The 18,166-nt window shown below is 44.3% G+C and overlaps 1 protein-coding gene across 1 annotated transcript in view; it reads right to left on the bottom strand.

Annotated features, from left to right (window-relative positions):
* Positions 1 to 16,752, bottom strand: part of LOC129355161 (A disintegrin and metalloproteinase with thrombospondin motifs 9-like) — a 48,921-nt gene extending 32,169 nt beyond the window's left edge. The window contains exons 1-16 of the mRNA XM_055024707.1: positions 16,373 to 16,752; positions 15,685 to 16,100; positions 12,455 to 12,617; positions 9,052 to 9,380; positions 7,603 to 7,686; positions 7,392 to 7,516; positions 7,164 to 7,204; positions 6,978 to 7,083; positions 5,056 to 5,202; positions 4,175 to 4,316; positions 3,855 to 3,959; positions 2,509 to 2,654; positions 2,014 to 2,195; positions 1,763 to 1,899; positions 960 to 1,077; positions 688 to 783 (exon numbers count right to left, since the gene is read on the bottom strand). Of these exons, the coding sequence (XP_054880682.1) occupies positions 688 to 783; positions 960 to 1,077; positions 1,763 to 1,899; positions 2,014 to 2,195; positions 2,509 to 2,654; positions 3,855 to 3,959; positions 4,175 to 4,316; positions 5,056 to 5,202; positions 6,978 to 7,083; positions 7,164 to 7,204; positions 7,392 to 7,516; positions 7,603 to 7,686; positions 9,052 to 9,380; positions 12,455 to 12,617; positions 15,685 to 16,100; positions 16,373 to 16,469 (2,434 nt within the window). The 5' untranslated portion in view covers positions 16,470 to 16,752. The remainder of the gene's footprint in view (positions 1 to 687; positions 784 to 959; positions 1,078 to 1,762; positions 1,900 to 2,013; positions 2,196 to 2,508; positions 2,655 to 3,854; positions 3,960 to 4,174; positions 4,317 to 5,055; positions 5,203 to 6,977; positions 7,084 to 7,163; positions 7,205 to 7,391; positions 7,517 to 7,602; positions 7,687 to 9,051; positions 9,381 to 12,454; positions 12,618 to 15,684; positions 16,101 to 16,372) is intronic.
* Between the last annotated feature and the right edge of the window lie 1,414 nt (positions 16,753 to 18,166).

The following is an 18,166-nucleotide window of genomic DNA, read 5'->3' as shown; positions in this document are numbered from 1 at the left end:
GAAACACAAAGGTTTATGTTAGCACTTAAAGGCAGACCGAGGCATGAGGCAGAAGTAAAATAATCCTTTTTTCCAGGAGAAGTCCCATTCGGGGTCGTCTGCACTCATTCACTGTAATGCGATTACGGAGCTAATTTCCTGCCTTTTTTTTCCTCACCATTTCACACATTACATTATTATGACTGTCGAGAGTACAAATCCTTCTAAGAATCTACTCCCTGTTCTTACATATAAAAAAAACACACACAAAAACAGAGCCCTTTGTGTAGAAAAGGGTGATTAATGTTAAACTATGTTCTGAAGTTGGCATTGTGAAATACACACAGCTGTGGAGCTAAAACACATTTATTGGCGGGGGAAGTGTAAAAAACCCAAAAATAAGTTTGGCTTTTGTTTTACTGCAGCAGCAGCATAATCCAGCGATAAACAGCTGTCTCTTTTGCAAGCCTCTCTTCATCTCTCCCCACATGTTCAACACAGGCCTTGTGTGCATGCAGGTGCCTTTTCACGCCAAATGCGCTTTGAGCGCCAGGCACGTCTGGCTGAGTTTACAGTACATGACTTCACAATAAAACTAAACAAAGCATTGCTTGCTGACAGGCAGGCAAATCTTTAAGACAAGATGGAATATCTGATCAACTGCAAGACACGAAGCGCACTGTGTCTGAAACAACGGCACATTCTCACCGAGGTAGTTGTCGTCCTCCGGCTTCCCTGAGTAGCTGTGTTGTCGCACATCTATGTTTGTAGCACCACTGGGTATTCGCACCACTTCATTATAGCCTGTAAATGTGATTAGATTGTCTCAGGACCTGCTTTGGATCTCATACAAAGATCATTTTAAACAAATTACATCTGGTTTTTCTAAAGGATGGTTACATTTAATGGCAGTTGAAACACAGAGCAAGAGAGGGAAGATCCAGAATGGAGAGTGATGGGTCAAGAAGGTCGTAGCTCACCGTAGCGTACAGTGTTGAACGGTCCCGCAACAGTTTTGCAGGAGGAGTTGTCACCGCCGCAGACGCCACACTTATCTCTCCTGGCTTTAGAGTTCAGGACGTGATCACAACCCGCTTGCTGCTCCGTCAGGGAAGAGGCGAGACAAGTGTTTTGTTAATGTGAATGACGCAGCACAACTTTGTTGTTATGATGCAAAGTATTTGGCTATTTTTACGTAAAAATGCACAGATCATGAAAGAATAAATGTAATGTGGCGACTCTTGAAGACACTGCTTATTAAAGACTTGATATGGCAGGCCAATGCCAAGCACGGCATGTTTGTGAATTGACTGGAATAAGATTTAGGTTTGAACTTTGACTCTGTTGCGTTGGAAATCTTCAAAGGGTGTGATTTCTGTGTGTAATACTCAGACGAACTATTGCAAATATTTCTCCGAACAGCAGCATGGAACAAAGCCCGCCACCTTAAGCCAAACAGATTTTTGATGTTGCGACAATCTCTGGATGTGAAACGCACTTGTCCGGGGCAGAGGGACTTCCTGAGCCACAGTCAGACCCAAAACTCTGTGTGTGGTTCCGAGTGTACACAGGGAAACCCACTGACTTGTTTGATGTGCAGGGCATGTTTGCAATCAAGCTTTCAAGCTAAAAATCTAAACGTCGGATTTGAGGAAACGGTCTGGTTAGGCAAAGGATTTGAGATGATGGAGGGATGTGGAAGTCATTAAAGGGCACCGCACGAACGGACCCGCCAGGGGATGCGGCAGAGATGACTTTAGGCGCTCAGTACGAACAGGCTCACCCTGCACAGGCCCTGGACGCAGATGTCGTTGGTATCGGGTCCGCATGGCGTGCCATCGATGACCCTGTCCCTGAGCTGATAGTAGGCAGTGCTGCCCGCCACCCTGCAGAACAGCTTACATCTGTCCTTCATCAGAACTGACAGAGGAGACAAAACAAAGGCTAATCGGTGCAAGGCTTGCGCTGATTAATGCTTCTCACCAGCGGAAAATCAAGCGGCAAAGCCGCAAAAAAATGAAAATGAGGACTCACTTCCACTGTATTTGGGAACCCAGCGGACGTTAGGAGGTAGGCCGTTGATGTTGAAGTGCTTTCCGTCGAAAACAGCACACTGCTCCTCCCTGAAGTCCTTCTTTTGCTTGGAGCAGGGCTCAGAGTTGCAAGATCGGAACTTCATGCGCCGACCGACGCAATACATTCCTCCGCTCCGGGGCCTGGGAGCGCAAGAAAGCATGGCAACTTTAGAGTATGTCAGTTCTTCTCTTTAGCTTCTTGCACATCAACAACACTTGCTCTCGCTCATTTTTATTGGTTTCTTATACTCTATTAATCCGGGATGAAAGCCTGCACTCACTGAGACCGGCTGATGTGTGCATTTAGCAGAAGAAAACATCCCTGTAAGGTCTGCTGTCAATGATTCACTGAACTCTTGCTATGGAAAGAATCCCCTTAAGGAGGTTTGATCTGTGGAACACCGACTTCAGCAGATGAAAACATGCACGACTACAAAGACACGCGGCTACTCACACTGGTCGGTTGCATTCGCGCATTGCAATCTTTATGCCGCCGCCGCATGTCCGGCTGCACGTACCGAACGGACTCCAAACCCCCCACGCTCCGTCCACGGGCGAGGCGTCGTGCTCGTTGGGAATGCACAGGCCGTGTTTGCAATGCTGCGAGATACATGAGAGGGAGGACGGAAACAAATTCAATGACAAGAGCGTATGTAGATAGAGCAAAAAAATAGAGTGAAGGCGGGTTTAAGCAGAAAGTTAAGGTTGAGTTTAATCGAAAACACTCAATAAGTGTATCAGAAAACAAGCAGACAATCTTACACAAAGTTTAGTTTGTGCCGTTTGGCATGAAGACGCCTCATTTTGAGAAATGGCTAAAAGGCTGAGCTATTCCAGCTGATGAGTGAACTGGACTGATGTTCAGTTAGATCAGTCCTGACCAATGGTCTGCCAGTATGTAACAAGTTGTCAGTGAGTGAAGGAGGGTCAAAGTAAGCTGTATATCAGCATAGTTGAGGTGATCCAAAAAAGCCGAGGAAGCACAGAGTCAAAAGAAGTAACTTAGAGGAGTGGCATTCTGTATTTTTCCAGGCAGATGAAGCTGCCAGAGAATTTCTTAAACATGCATAAAAAAAAAAAAAATCAAAGCAACACCTCAGGTATGTTTTTGATGAGGGAATAACATTATAACATAATTTGGAGCTCAAAAATGTCAGCTTTAAATAACGTCCCCACTTTAAAAATCTACATGTTGAAATATTAATGATCAGATGACAAGAGAGCGAGAGCAAGAGTTTTTGCAGATAACATGAAGGACGAATTTATTCCAGCAAAGTCGGCTTCATCCTATTGAGTTTTGCAAATGCGTTTCTGTCATGGGACGGCCAAGATTTGAAAACGGTGGAATGATTTTTACAGCAAAAGGAATTCGGACACAAAATTTAAGTCGATTCGCAACGATTAAAATCACCAGCCAACTCTACAAGTTCAGCAACACATTTACTATCAGAAGCTGTGCTTAATACGTTAGCAGCGATTTTGGATTTTGAGCTGCAGTTGGTGAGAAAGCTCCACTTTCAAAGCCAGAGATGCTACAATAAATGATGCAGCTCAGTAAATCAGTTTCAAAGACAACATTGTTTCCCTCTGTGGGTGGACGTGTTGCTATGGCACTTAAATACACAAAATGCAGATTGTGTTCCAGTTTCAAAAGAGAATCCCGGTGGAATCAACCTGTGGTCACTCTCAATTTTAAGCGAACTGGAATCCACTCCCATTAGTTTTCTAAGGACATTCTCCCACTGGAAACCACATCCTTGTATGCACATTTCTCATTTGCAGATTCTGCGTGACACTCACCCTTCCAGGTGCGCAGTCGGTGCCGTCAGCCCAGGGCATGTGCTGGGTCCTGCAGCCCCGCTGGGCCCCCTCTGGACTCGTGCACCACAGCCTCCGACACTGAGTCTGTCGATTACACACAGGCATGTGAGCTGCATGTTAATGCTGACATGTCAAAACTCAACAATTAATGCACAGCACCTTAAAGAAAAAAAGAAATAAATAAAAAAGAAGAGGCATGCATTTTAACAAAATGCTCAATTTGCTTTTCCTCGTATTTGATAGGTTTTGACATGTTATACGGGTGATTTTAAAGAACCCGACGACCCTATTCCACTCACCATGTAGGGGCACACCTGCGTTCCCGCCCCGAATATCAATTCACACTGTCTATTGACACTGTATATCCGCCCGGGCAGCTGCTGCGACAGACTGTACGGCCTAGAAACGGGCTCGTCGAGCAAGCACTCACCATATCCTGTGCTATTAGGAAATAAAAATAAAATGACTTGAAGAAAAAAAAGAGGGGAAAAAAAAACAAGAGACACAAACAGACAGAAAACACACTCAGTACAGCAGGAGTGGTCAGTTATCTGCACACATACATCCACAAAAGACGTCTGCTTATGCTCAGCTGCTTACGGTTTCCTACAGTAGTTGTTAACTTTTTGCCTCAGGAGTTCAATGAGTTTACTGGGAAAAGGGAGACTATCAGGCTGAAGGAGTTATGAAAGCAGATCTTCCTCATGTAACTTCTGAATTTTGCAGTTCCGGTTTTACAAAGCAAGCCCACAAGCAATTGTGTTACATCTTGCCACAAAAACTTTCATATCTTTTGTTTTCCAAGTAGGCTGTGCAGCTTAGTTTTCCTCTCATGTGGCCAACATTTAGTAGCTCCAAAGCAGATTCTACACACCTATTTACTACTCGTACTACTTGTGTGACTTTTGGATTTCATTTCAGAGTAGCAGACTGAATACATTTTTATGCTGCACTTTCAGATTATTTTGGGGGGCTGCAAGAAAACCCCCTTTAAAAACAAAACAAAACAAAAAAATCATAATACGCCCTACACATCCTTACACAATACAAGACCTGCACGTTTCTGGATGCAAGTGAATGAAAACGTCCACTAGGTTTGAACAAGCGATTTTTATCCTATCTGGCTACGTCCTACTAGTCGGACGCGCGTTACGGTGATGATGAAAACAGCACAACATACTCGAGGAACTCTGTGATGTACTTCCTGCTACATTTGGACCACATCCAAGGGTTTGTGTTGTAGTTGAGTGTGGGAGCCATGACGTGCTGCTGTGACTTCACTCCGTCCTCCTTGCACTTGTTGCTGTCATCGTGAGGCATGTTGAACCTAGAAAAGAGAGAAAAGTGAACTCACTGCAAAACGGTGCCAAAAAAAACAAATGGGATCTAAGTGAGGGGGGCCTGAAGTGATTTTGAACGTTTCGTGGACGAAGCAAAAGCATTCTGAATGACGGACATGCAGTGAATGATGACGACGTCGCCGCACAGAACTACAGGCTATTAATATCTCTCCGTGTTTGACTTCTGTAGCTGCGTTCCCACTATCGTTGTGGGGTTGGTTTTGGGAAGCTAATTTGCGGTTGCCACTGAAAATAACAGAGCATTTGTGCTCTCTGCCTGTGGGGACTTTGGGGAGAAAACAGTCTGATATTAAATTATGTTAAAAACCAGGGAAACATTTCAGATGGGAAAATCTCAGGCCCCACATCCAAACTGCTACTGGTGTAAACCAGTACGCCGTCGCACCGCTCGCCACTAAGCTGTCCACCTTATACAGGGCAACATCACAAGTGAGCCTTGCCACCGAGCAGCCGATGACCATGTTTGCACTGGATGGTGCGGATAAAGATGGAATTCAATAATCCAGCCCTTTGTTTAGTGGCAAGAATGAGCATTTTGTGAGAGGCGACAAAGGCTTACTGCAGAAGGCTTAAAGGAGCGGTCTTATGTAAAATCGACTGTTTTGAGCTTCATGTCATGTTAGGTTTTTCCCTCATCAAATAAACATTTTTGGAGTGTTCCCTCAATTCTTTCAGAAATGTTTGAGAAATCCTTTAATCTCCATTCAGAGGTGCCAGAACGCTCGTTCTCACATAGCGCCACCTACTTTCGGGAGGATCTCCCCCGCGTGATCTCCACTCAGCCCCCTCCAGACTAGTGGCAGCAGTAATTATGACACACTTGCTTTTAAGTTTTTTTTTTCCTTTTTCTTTGGTGTTTGTGTTGTATCAGGAACTGACTGTCTGACGGAAACACCCAGTATTGCATTTCTGGTCACAAGTATATATTTTTTCTTCATTATTCTTATTTTATTATTATTATGTGTACTGTGAAAAGAGTTTACTTGAGTTAGAAGTAGTTGGGGGGGGGGGGTTTTGTTTTTATTTTTTGCTTGTTTGGTCTTCCTTTAAAGCACGGCTCTGCACCACAGGGAGTTAGTCTGAGTTTAGGCTCCAACCAAGTCACACTGGAAGTGATGATCTCTTACAATGAAGGTTCTGCTGTTTCCTCCATTCTAACCTGCCTTGGACCTCCTGTCTATGTAAATATGCCCCACATCTCCATCTTTGTTCACCTGAAGCCGGAAGAAGCACAACAAATATCACTGAAGTAAACTACGGCATTGGCCAATCCTTTTTGTTTTGTCCAAGTCATGGGAAAACCCCCACCAAAAAGACAAGAGGTGTTGAGTTTCTTTGAAGTCCTGTTTGACATATGTATAGCGTCTTTATAACAACTGAATGCAACATTGTTACTTGATTGCACTATAAAATGGCACAATGTGCCATTACTTTTCAGTGTGCTTCATTGATCCAACTAAAGGGGGGAAAAAAAATTCACTTTTCAGATGTTATTTTCTAAAAGATGCTTGAAATACATGTGTTTTCCCTCTAATTCACAATCACGTGCTTCTTGCTCTCACCACAATGACGTTTTGCTTCCAAACAGCAAAAACACTGAAAAGCTCAAGAGGTCTGAATACTTTTGCAGAACAAAGTAAAATTTGGAAGCTCTAATATTGCCTAACTTTAACCAAATCCATCTCTCATTTAGAAAAACCCCCCAAAAACAATCACGTCCCCAAAGGTCTGCTGTGCTTACACATGGCCCAGTTCGTGGGCGATGGTGAAGGCAGTGCTGAGCCCGTTGTCCTCACTGATGCTGCAGCTCCTGTACGGATCACACACCGTTCCCAGCTCGGCGAGCCCTGCGTAACACGAGAACACTGTCAGCTTTCCCACACGACGCCATCGCTGCCCAGCCTGCTGGTGGAAACGCTCTGCTTACCTAATGTGTCACACTTATCCCTCGCTCTACAGATGTCTTGCCTGTGGTGAAAGATGAAGATAACAGGTCATGGTCAGCGGCGCCACATTACAACGAAGAACACGTCACCCGGTCTTTGATCAGGCCCCTCTTTTCACATACTCAACCTCGAGTTCACTGGGTATTTGGACATTTCAGAGACTTAAAAGCGTGCCTAGGCCAGCGAGAAGGCAAATAATTTCCCTGCACCTGGTGATAAGGATGGCGGTGTCGTGATGGGAGGGGTGGTTATCGTCCAGGACGTTCTGGTTCTGCTGCCAGATGCAGAAGTTCTTTAAAGTGGTCTGTGCGTTAAACGAAATAGCAGGGCTGTCCTGATAAATAAGGGAGAGAAAGAGATGGGGAAATGGTCGCGGTTTCAGGAAGACACGAGGAAACAGAGAACAGACCACAAACTTACCAACTCGTTGTTGATTATCACTAACTTGACGATCACAATATTGATCAGGTTGCCGATACTTGGGTCCTTATAGATGGAGGAAACCTAAATAAGAAAAAATCTGGATTAGAAGCACACATACTGGTGGCTCTCTGGTCCTGAGAATAAACAAGCCTTTTCTTCTAAATATAGGTCACCTCAGCCTCCCCCTGGAAGACCACTGGCCCCTTCAGCCTGCAGAAGCTGCTGTTTGAAGTGGGCTGAAAGTAAACGCTCTTTGTGACATACCTGAGATTATTTTTTAACCTTGATCAAAGCTAACTCCTCATGTTCTCTCCTGCCCCTCCCTCTCGGAAAAGTTGTTTGCTCCTGCCCTGGGCTGACCATTTCCCGACCACAACCCATTCTCCAAAATACTGCAGACTGAGACGCTGCACTGACAACAATATCGGAGCACTAACGTGTGTGTGTACCAGCTTACGACACATCCATGCACAGCGCCTCTGCAAAAGTATGCAAAGACCTTGAACTTTTCCGTGCATTGTCACATTGCAACCCCAAACTTCCTAAGGCCGGGCTTGGTTATTGCATGAATTGGACTTAAATCTGATTCATGCATCAACTAATGTAAAACAGTGCCAAACTCTGAAGATTAAGGAAAATAATACATAGTTCTCTATTAATTTACAAATATAAATCTGAAAAGCGCTGTTTGCATTTGCATTCAGCCACTTATAGAGTCGAATACCTCAAAAGGAAATCAAGAGCAAACAACCGCAAAGCAAAGAAGTAACGGCAGTTCACATAAACCGATGGACCAGGTGAGGAGAGTTTGTCATCAGAGAACCAGAGAGGTCAATGCTTTTGGAATTTTTTGCCACACACATGTAGCAAACACACAAAACAGGTGGGAGGAGGTGGAAAACATGCAAAGGTCCAGATTTAACAAACTAACTCTCCACATGCCATTGAGAATAATATCCAAGGTGAAATACAGCAGGATAATAAACCTGAATATATGACCAGGGCTACAATACCATGATAGATCAAAGGATATGCATGTGTTCAAGTGGCCGAGTCAAAGTCCAATCTTAAATCTGATTCATTTAAGTTCGAGAAATAAAAACGGGTAAAAAAAAAAAAAAAACGCCCGTCTCTAAATCTTTAAAACAAAGATATACTCTTTTGAACTCTCAGCTGTAATCACGGCACCAGGTGGTTAGACGATGCATTGACTTAGGGGAGTTGATTACAAATGCACTTTTTTGACTTTGACTAGAGACACATTTTCAAAACCGTACTTTATTTTCTTTCTGCTTCAGTATGAAGCACCATTCAGTGCTGGCATCGCCTAAAATCCTGATAAATCGCATCAAAGTTTGTGTTTGTGACGTGACAAGACAGGAAACATTTGGTTTTTTGTAGGGTACAACAATGTTCCCCAACCAGACCTGCAACTGTCACACTTACTATAGACATCAGTGTGAGTATGTAGTGCTGCAGGTTGCTGCCGTGATGCTCCACCATTTTGCTGTCGGCGACCAGCATGACTTCAACAAAGCGCGGGTAGGAGAGGAAGCGCTTTGATCTCCTGTGAGGTCCTGAGTCACCGCTGCTATCATTTGACGGTCTGTTGCCAGCAACGCCGCGCTCTGAAGTGAGCCCAGCGCTAGCGGTCAGGCTGGCGCTCAGTGTCCCCAGGTCGTCGAGCATGCCAGCGCCGACCAGAGGGGAAGCGCTGCCGGCAATGGGGACCGGTCTTCTCCTCGTCCTCTGCCTCTTGTGCCTGTGTTTGTGTCCTGAGAGAGTTAAGAATCCAAAGTGTAAATAAACACAGACCCAAAACTTGAAGTCATACACACTGATTCGATCGCTCAAAAGAAATGCAAATAAATTAAAAGACAAGATATGAATGAATGACTGTGTGTGAGGAGGATGTGGTTAGATTGGTGGTTACAGCTTTAAAGTCGAAAATGCACGCAAAAAAGTGGACTGCAGAGAGGAGGCCTTGGTTTCACATGTCTGTGCTCTGGGTGTATCATGTTTGTTTCTGCTCAAATATTGTGTTGATTTGCTAACACAGAGTGAAGGCCCATTTTTCTTCTTTTCCCTCGCTTTGAAAAGAGAGAAAGAGGGCGAGAGAAAGGCAGTGAGTTCAGACGAGGTGAAACTTGAAGTCAAATCATAGAAGAGCTGCACAGGCAGCTCAGGAAGCAAAGATAAGACAACAGAACCACGGCGTGCGATACCTTTCTCTGACTGTCTTTTTTGTTGTTGTTGCTTTTGTACTTTGAATGATAAAATAAATACATCCTTAGAAATCCAGCAAGATAGCTGTGAATTGCGTCGTTTCGTATCACTGCAAAAACAGAAACATTTCCAACGCATTTCTGATGTAGTTTCTAGTGCCAACCTCTTCGCAAGCTTGAAATCAAGCAAAACTAACGTGCAAGTCACTTTTCAAACTATAAAAGCTTCTTTTAAGCAAATAATTTTGTAATTAAGTGAAATAATCTGCCAGTGGAACAAGACATATTTCCTGTTATAAGTCATAATGTCTTGTTCCACTGGCAGATTATTTTACATTCATATATTTGGTACTTTTTATTATCAATATTCAGAAATTATTGCCTATTTCGTGCTGAAAAGTCACTTGTAAGTTATTTACCAGTTAATTCTCACAAAAATGTGAACCTTCCTTAGTGACAACTCATCTAAGCCGGCAAGGTGACGAGACCTTTTTTTCATAATCTCAGCTAGAGAGGGGGCTGCAGTGTCACATTAAACAAAATGCACTGTAGCTTGCAGTTGCAAGGCAACAAAATGTACAGAAGTTCAAAGGGCAAAGGAATTCTTTTCACAACGTAAACCTCACGTGAGCCCTAAATCACTTCTAGCTCCATGTGGCTTTCTCGGTCAGGTCGGCGCTCCCTCTGGCTATGTTTTCATACGTCCTCACTCAGGCTGTGCGAATCAAAAGAGAAGCACACACGCACACGCATGCACCCAAACATATACATAGGCAGTGACACGAAACGGCTGCACAACAATCAACGGGGAAAATATTCTGCCATTTATTTTCTTGGTTTTGATTATATGACTCTCTTAAGCCGGCGTTATTTTTGCCATTACACAGTTTACACAACGTGGCAGTGGGTCTGCCCGAGCTGCTTATCAAAGAAACAGAGGAAGTACAAGAGTCAACAGGAAGTTCAGCCAGTAAACTGAGATGGGGAGATACAAGGGTGAACTTCCAAGTGATTTCTTTTCTTTTTTTTTTCCTTTTCTTTTTGCGTGTGTGTGTGCCTGTAGTGTGAGAGTTGGAAAGCTTCCTCACTGCTGTGCAGCAGCTGGAGGAACTGCACCATGCATGCTGTGGGAGAGCCAGATCTCTTATTCATGCTGAGTCAATATCGATAAGAAACTCATCCTTTTGTTCATGCTACATAATCAGTACCCCTCCCACCCCCCCACTTTTTTTTTTTTTTTTTTTTAGATAAACCTAGTTTAGCTTAATAGGCATAGAACAATTATTTTAATAACTCCATAAGTGCAGCTGCAGTTGCATAATCGGCTTCTGCTGCGGCTGATAGGGGAGAGGCTGCATGTGTGGCTCGGCGATTACACCTGATTATGTCTGTGGGAACCAGTTTAAAAGGTTGCATGCACATGAGAAAAATCCTCCACTTGCAAACCACACACATCCCATGAAAACACTTCCATGCACATAAAAAACAACCGCATACACACTGTTTTTAAACACAGCCACTGGGAGGTCCCAGCCCAGAAGCAGCCAGCTCTGCTGGGTTTCGCTTCTAAGCGTGGGGGGAGGGGCGACTGGAGCTGATATTAAGGTCAGCTGATGGGTGATGTGAGCACTTCGTGGATGAAATCCGATAGAACTTCAGTCCTACGCTCTGAGCTGCTGGAATTTGAAGGTGTTTCTCCATCTCGTAGTCTGGTAGACTCGATTCGATTGAGGACCAAAATTGTCATTTTTGCAACACTTTCAACTGGTGTGGCTCACTTTTGCACTCCACTGGCTTCAACGAGCCAAACCCTTGAAAAACCTGCCTTTCCCCACACCCACCTGTGGTGGCGCTGCACCAAGAAGCACTGAAGAAAAAGACACCAAACCTCTGAAGAAGAAGCTCAACTTCTTTCGTCACAAAATGTAAGCAAAAATGGAGCCGCATGAGATTTTGCAGGTTGCAAGATTTCTCTGGTAAAAGACTCATTTCTTTCTGAAGCGCGATACTTGTTCATTTGTTTCGCTTGTATTTACCCAGAATGCCCTGCACAGTAGTCCGCTTCCAGCTTTTGGAGGCGTTCAGCTGAAGTGAACTCTGGCGCGATTCGAATGTAAGTATGAATGTCAAGCAGACCAGAGTTGGCAGGGCATTCTGGGTAAAAACAACCAAAGCAAACACGCAGGTCCAACAGGAGCAGGAGAAATGGTCGTGGTGTCTTCACTAATGGGAAAAGTGAAATCCTACAAACGCTGAAATTGGCTAATATCTGACACCACTATATTTTTGTTTACTCTTCCTAAAGAAGGAAGTTAATCTGAGAGCCTTCTTCAGATTTTTTGTGTCGTTTCCTTCATCGAGTCATGGTGCAACGCCACCTCAGGCGAGGGATGGAAACAGATTTGTGTTTGGTTTGTTTAACACGGTCCAATGTGGAAGCAAACTGCATCAACTGAACCCAAATGCCCCCAAACAGACAGAACCCACTGGACTGTCAGGGTGGTGAAGAGGCTCAGAGTTTAGTTAGGGTCAAAACTAACTTACAGTTGCATCTGTAACTTAATAATAAGGCTCGTCTGTCAAAAAGTGCAATGCATGCATGCTCATCCTGGAGCGCGGCGCACCTGAAGTGTCACAGGCTGAGGACTCTTCGGATGTGCGATTCCCGGACGAAAGTTTCCTGTACACAATATGAGGTTTTGTGTGTTCCTCTTCAAAGTGCTCCCCTTGATAGCTGTGCAGGGGCTCCACAAAATACTCCCCCTCAGGTGACCTGAAAGTGCCAAACTGTAAAGGAGAGGAAGAGAACCTGTAAGAATCTGTCCCAAAAAATAAATAAACATAAATAATAGGTAAAATACAGGGGGAATTTGTTCGTCGCTGTGTCACATCAGCTCAGTTTAATTAAAACAGATCACGTAGGAAATATTGTAGTTTCATAGAATCCATTTTGATCAAAAAAATATTTTGAATTCGAATCTCTAATTATTTTTTTATGAACTGTTTAAAACTGCTATCAGCCTGGGAAAATGACATTGCCATGACGATTACAAATGGACTGCGATTCTACAGAATCCTAAAAAAAAAAAAGGTCCAAGAAACTTAGAACAAGACTAACCAAAGTTTGTCAAATTAGTCCAGAACTAATTCATGCATTTGGAGATTCAAATCTGAATGCCAAAATGCATAGTAATTGTACTTGTTACATTCTTTTTAATTTTGACAGGATTGAAAAAAAGAATGTCCTAAAACCTTGTTTAATGCTGGATTAAAAAGGAACTTGATATTATGCGAAGTTTTGTAATAACATTCCATAACACCAGATCAGGGTCATAGGTGTCTGACACACTTGTCTCTTTTGATGGGATTTTGGATAAATGTATCTGAGTGTCATCAGTACAATAATTTCTTCTGTCGTGTCTAAGGAGGAACGCATATCAAGACAACAGAGATGCATGATGCCATCTCACATAATGTTGCTACATTATCACATATATGAGTAATGCTGAAAAATGGCAAGTCTGTACAGAGAACTGGACTTCAGTCATGGGCATCGTAATCATAAATTTCGATGCTTTTTGATAGACAAGAGCTGTTTTCTCCAGAAACATAACAGAGTAATAAAGGGTGCGTCATCCAGCACACATATTTCACACACATACATGAACATAAATTAAAAAAAAAATGGCTCCAGCACTGTGCTCTGTGGTACTCCTTAACTAACTCACTTGCTGCAATCTTACAGCAGGTGAACTTGCCTGCACCTTTCGTCGCTGCTCTACGCATTTTCAACAGGGATTGGCTCTCAGCTGCAGGAGATCCATCAAGCGCACACTCTGTGCCTCTCAAACAACTGTGCCAGATGTACAGTGTAACTTATGGATAATGCCCTGCTGAGTTTGCCGCGCACCAAAATTCAAATATGCACATCTGCGTCTGTGGCGCGCGGAAGGCAGCCGTACCATCTCCGCCGATACTGCCCTAAGATGTTCGATTCGTCTAAACGCAGGCATCCTGATCTTGACCCCAGTAATTCTGCCGTTTTCTCATGAGCCGCCACCTGAATTCTTGCAGCTGACCCACATCCAGCAAAGCTCTGCAGTTCCAGTCCGTACGCACAGGGATTTCCCTACATTCCCAGAATCTCTGCAGAATATTTGACACGTGCTGAGCTCGGTTCTTTGACATTTTCCCTTGAAGACATTTCTAGGAAACGCTTAAGAGTTTTCCGTTTTATCCAAATGCAGAATAGGTTTTTTGCTCATTCGCAAAATATGGGATGAAATAAGGAAAAGCCTTTTCGTAACTACATGAAAGGAGACAGCTTGCATGCGTGTACAAATTACCATCAAAAAAGGTGAAAGGAATCAAAGCAGATCCGTGATCAGGGAAAGCACTCTTATTGTAGATGAGCATGACTGGGCAACTTAGATCTCTACAAACTAAACCACTGGCACATTTGACTTGCTGCTCATTTGTTACAGACAGCCGTCATAGGAAGCCGTGGGAATCAAGGCAGGCGCAACGCTGGCATGGTGTAGATGTATCTGACAGAAGTGGAAAAACATGAGACCACTCATTGATCCTACATGTGCACAAAAAAAATAATAATAAAAAAATAAATCAGACCAACCGCCTTCAGAAGTCACTATAACTAGTTAACAGAGTAAGTAGTAGTAATGGAATCTCAATATAAATCCAGCTGTTCTGCAAGGTCGCCAGAGGTTAACTGGAGAACAACAGTGATCAAACAACCTCACAAAGACCAAGGAACACACCAGACAGGTCAGGGATAAAAGCTGTGGAGACGTTTAAATCAGGGGGAACGTTTAGCAAAACTGAAAGCCTATGAAGGCATCCAGCTAATGGGTGAATCTCTCGAGATTCATGTCCGAACCTTTAAGGAAACCCCCGTTGAGGTGGGGAACACCTGAAGAAATCCAGCTCACAGTTTACTATATCCACGTCGACGACGCAGCGAAGCGGCAAGTCGTGGTCAGATGAGACCAGACATCGAATCGAAAACTTGCACTGAGCAAGTTTGAAACACGGCGGCGGTAGCGTCATGCAGAGGGCGCGCTTTTCTGCCCACAGGCCTCAGGAAGCTGGACGGAGTCAAACACAGAACAATCCAGACACATAACCTGCCAGAGTCCGGCCGGCTGGTAAAGATGCTCCTCAAAACACCTCAGTGATTCCAGCGAATGGAGGTTCTAAAAAGATTTGACCCAAAGAGGCTAAAACCAAACGCACATTTTTTTTTTCAGATTTCCATATACAAACTATCTTTGTCATTGTAACCTGAAAAAAAATGCTACCAGCGTGTATGAATAGTTTTGATAAAGCAATCTCTCTTTAAAAAAAAAAAAAAGTCACCTCAACGAACGGCTTCTATGCATTAAACTAAGAGTGCACTTTGGATCCCAGGCAAAACTCCTGCTTCAGCAGCCCTGGATTTTTTTATTATTTTTTTTTTCATTTTTTGTCTGGCGGGAGGGTGTAGGGAGGTTGAGAGGGGCAGTTCGTGATGACGTCAGCGACAATCATGCTCTGGCGCTGCTCAAACGTGCGTGAAGACGTCACCGACTGCGGGGGGAAGAAGCGTGGAGATGGGAACGCGCGGTCAGACCTCGAGTAATAAATTCGTGGAAAGCTGAACACGCCCTGAAAACTTATCGTTTGGACATTCTGTTAAACTTATTGGTGTTTCTTTCTTTTTTTAAGCATAGAATACTTAAAGTAACTATTATTATTATTATTATTATTATTATTATTATTATTATTATTATTTATACAAATAAGAGCCAGCTCTAAGTGTACAGTGCCTTGCGGCCGTGCGTAAAAGTAAACTCACCAGGCCGGCGCACAAACTGATGACTGCGGCGTGTTGTGCATGTGCATTCACATGTCCTCTATAGAAGCAGTGCCTTAACTCCGTGTCCTCCTCCTCTTCATCCTCCTCCTCCTCCTCCTTTTCCGCATCTGTTGCAAAAGCGGTCCCGTTATCTCCTCGCGGCGCTCCGAGGACCGTCACAGTGTAAACGGGCGCGATAAATCCCGAATCCAGCGTCAGGTTGAGGTGATAGTTCTTCCCGAAAGCGGATATCCTGTAGTGGATGTGTGCCGCGGCCCAGTGATCCGCGGCGCTCCCGGTGCCCTCGTCCAAACTCCGTTTCTTCCTCTTGAAGTGCGCGCCGGCTGGAAGCCTGTCACCGGCCTCATTCACTCGCACCGGCGTAACGATCTCATAGGCAGCCAGCTCCTCTGGCGCTGCGGGCGGGGTGGGGATGAGGGGGGGGGGGGGGGGGACAAGGCAGGCGGGATTCAGTTCAAGTCAAAACAGTCCAGATGTGCGAGAGATCATGCTTTAAATATATATATATATTTTTTCTCAGGTGTTTTTCATTAGTTTGGTACTTAATCAGACTTCAACTCGTGCGCTACGAGGTGGAATTGGAAAAAAGTCATTCATTCCCTGCCTTGCGAATGATCCCACGCGTCAGGAGGGAGGAGAGGAGAGGAGGAGGGGGGAAACTACCTACCTGTGCTTGAACTCCGGAGCAATCTCCCCGTGGATGCGACTACATTCAAGAGATCAGGGAATAGCAGGAACCCCAAGCCCCAGAGGAGAGCATGCATGTTGTCTAACTTCAGAAGAGAGAGACCCGGGCAGCCTGGAAGTCCTGTTGGGAAGTCCGCTCGTTCCTGCGCTCACTCCGGGGATCTCCGCCTTTCTGCCGCCGCATCCACGTCTTATTGCCGTCCGCCCTGGCTGAGCTGCTGCTGCTGCTGCTGGTGCTGGTGGTGCTGGTGGTGGTGGCCGGCCGGTGAAGCAGTGCAGAGCTGGGACGTGAGGGCTTCGCGGACTCCCTGGCGAACATGCATACTGCAGAGAGAGAGGGGTGGGCTGCAGCTCTGAACAGTCCACTGGCGATGGGCTCTAGTGAGCCCGTGAACTCTCTCCCCTGTGTAGGGGCGGGATCAGATCTGCAAAGGTACTCTGGTGCAGTCAGAGGGAGCCGAGCGCGTTTTATACCCCCACCACCGCTCCAGATAAGGGTGGTCACATATACAGAGAAGATGACTTTTTCTTTTTTCTTTTTTTTTCTTCTTTGCATCCGAGCTTGCACATCGTGTACTTGACCAACTGACACCATTATAAACATTTATTTGGATCGTTACAGCTTGACAAAGTGGCAGGGCCGGCACAAGAATAAACTGGGCTCTGAGCAGAACTTAAGTTGGAACCTCAGCAGCCATATAAGCAGCATAATGGTTTCTCATTAATTATTTTAAATCTCGTCGTTAAGAAATCTGACCAGCTATAATAAATATTCAGCAGTGCAGACTAAGTGTCCGTATTCTGTAGCATGTCAGGTGATTACTGCAACATTAGAGTGCTGCTTACATCAACTTAATGGCTGTTCAGTCTTTAAGAGGTTAGTTTAGCTGGATCCAATTTCAAAAACATAACATGGTGTCATTGGGGTATCACACAGTTTCCCAATATGTAAGAGACTTAGATGATCTGCAATAGTTCAGGAAAAGTTTATCATACATATAGGCTATCTTGCCTTAATTTGATTGCTGTGATTGATCTTTTGAGACAAACCAAAGAGGCAACTTATGTGTCTTTGTCAGATAAAAAGTTGCCAAAAAAATAAAAAATAAAATAATAATAACAAAGAGTTACTTTGTATTTGTAAATCTGGCAGAGGATCAATTTGTTTTGTGCAGTTCTTAAAACTCACAACTTCCTGATTCAGACAGGAGTGGTTGCTGTGACAGATTAGTGGTTTCGTAGTTTTAATTGGCAACCACTCCTGTCTGAATAACGACTATCTGTTCCAGTGGAAATATGAGGAACAAATCCTTCTTGGGAAAGCTTTTCATCGTGGCGGCTGTTGCGCACTTCAATAGAGAGGGACGTGAGTGGGAGATAAAGATGTTCACGATATTCCCAGACAATTGGCGGGTGCCTCTCTTCCTGGTCCCCCAGTACCTTGAACTGCGTGTACCTTGGTGGTCTCCACGTCACTACCCCTATCAAGTCTGCGGGCATCTGCTTATGTTCTCAGTATGCTATCTGGTAATAAAGGACAACAGCTTGGGCATGCCTTCATAGCGTACAATCAGCATGTGCAGCCTTTAAGGAGACTGCACGCTTTGCTTTGCATAACCTAGATAAAGTGCCTAATTTGAAGTGCCAGCCGCATTCAAAAACTGAACAAGACAACCTCTGCGGGGTATTTCCCTGCCCAAAATAACAAGCAGAAAATGTTTGGTGTTTTGGTCGTTATGGTAATTACACACCGAAGCCTGTAGTGTTACAAATA

The sequence above is a fragment of the Poeciliopsis prolifica genome, unplaced genomic scaffold (assembly GCF_027474105.1).
Source record: "Poeciliopsis prolifica strain line A6 unplaced genomic scaffold, Auburn_PproV2 SCAFFOLD003, whole genome shotgun sequence".
NCBI classification, from domain to species: domain Eukaryota; kingdom Metazoa; phylum Chordata; class Actinopteri; order Cyprinodontiformes; family Poeciliidae; genus Poeciliopsis; species Poeciliopsis prolifica.
The sequence above is the reverse complement of the archived record's forward strand: the minus strand, read 5'-3'. Positions and strand labels throughout refer to the sequence as shown.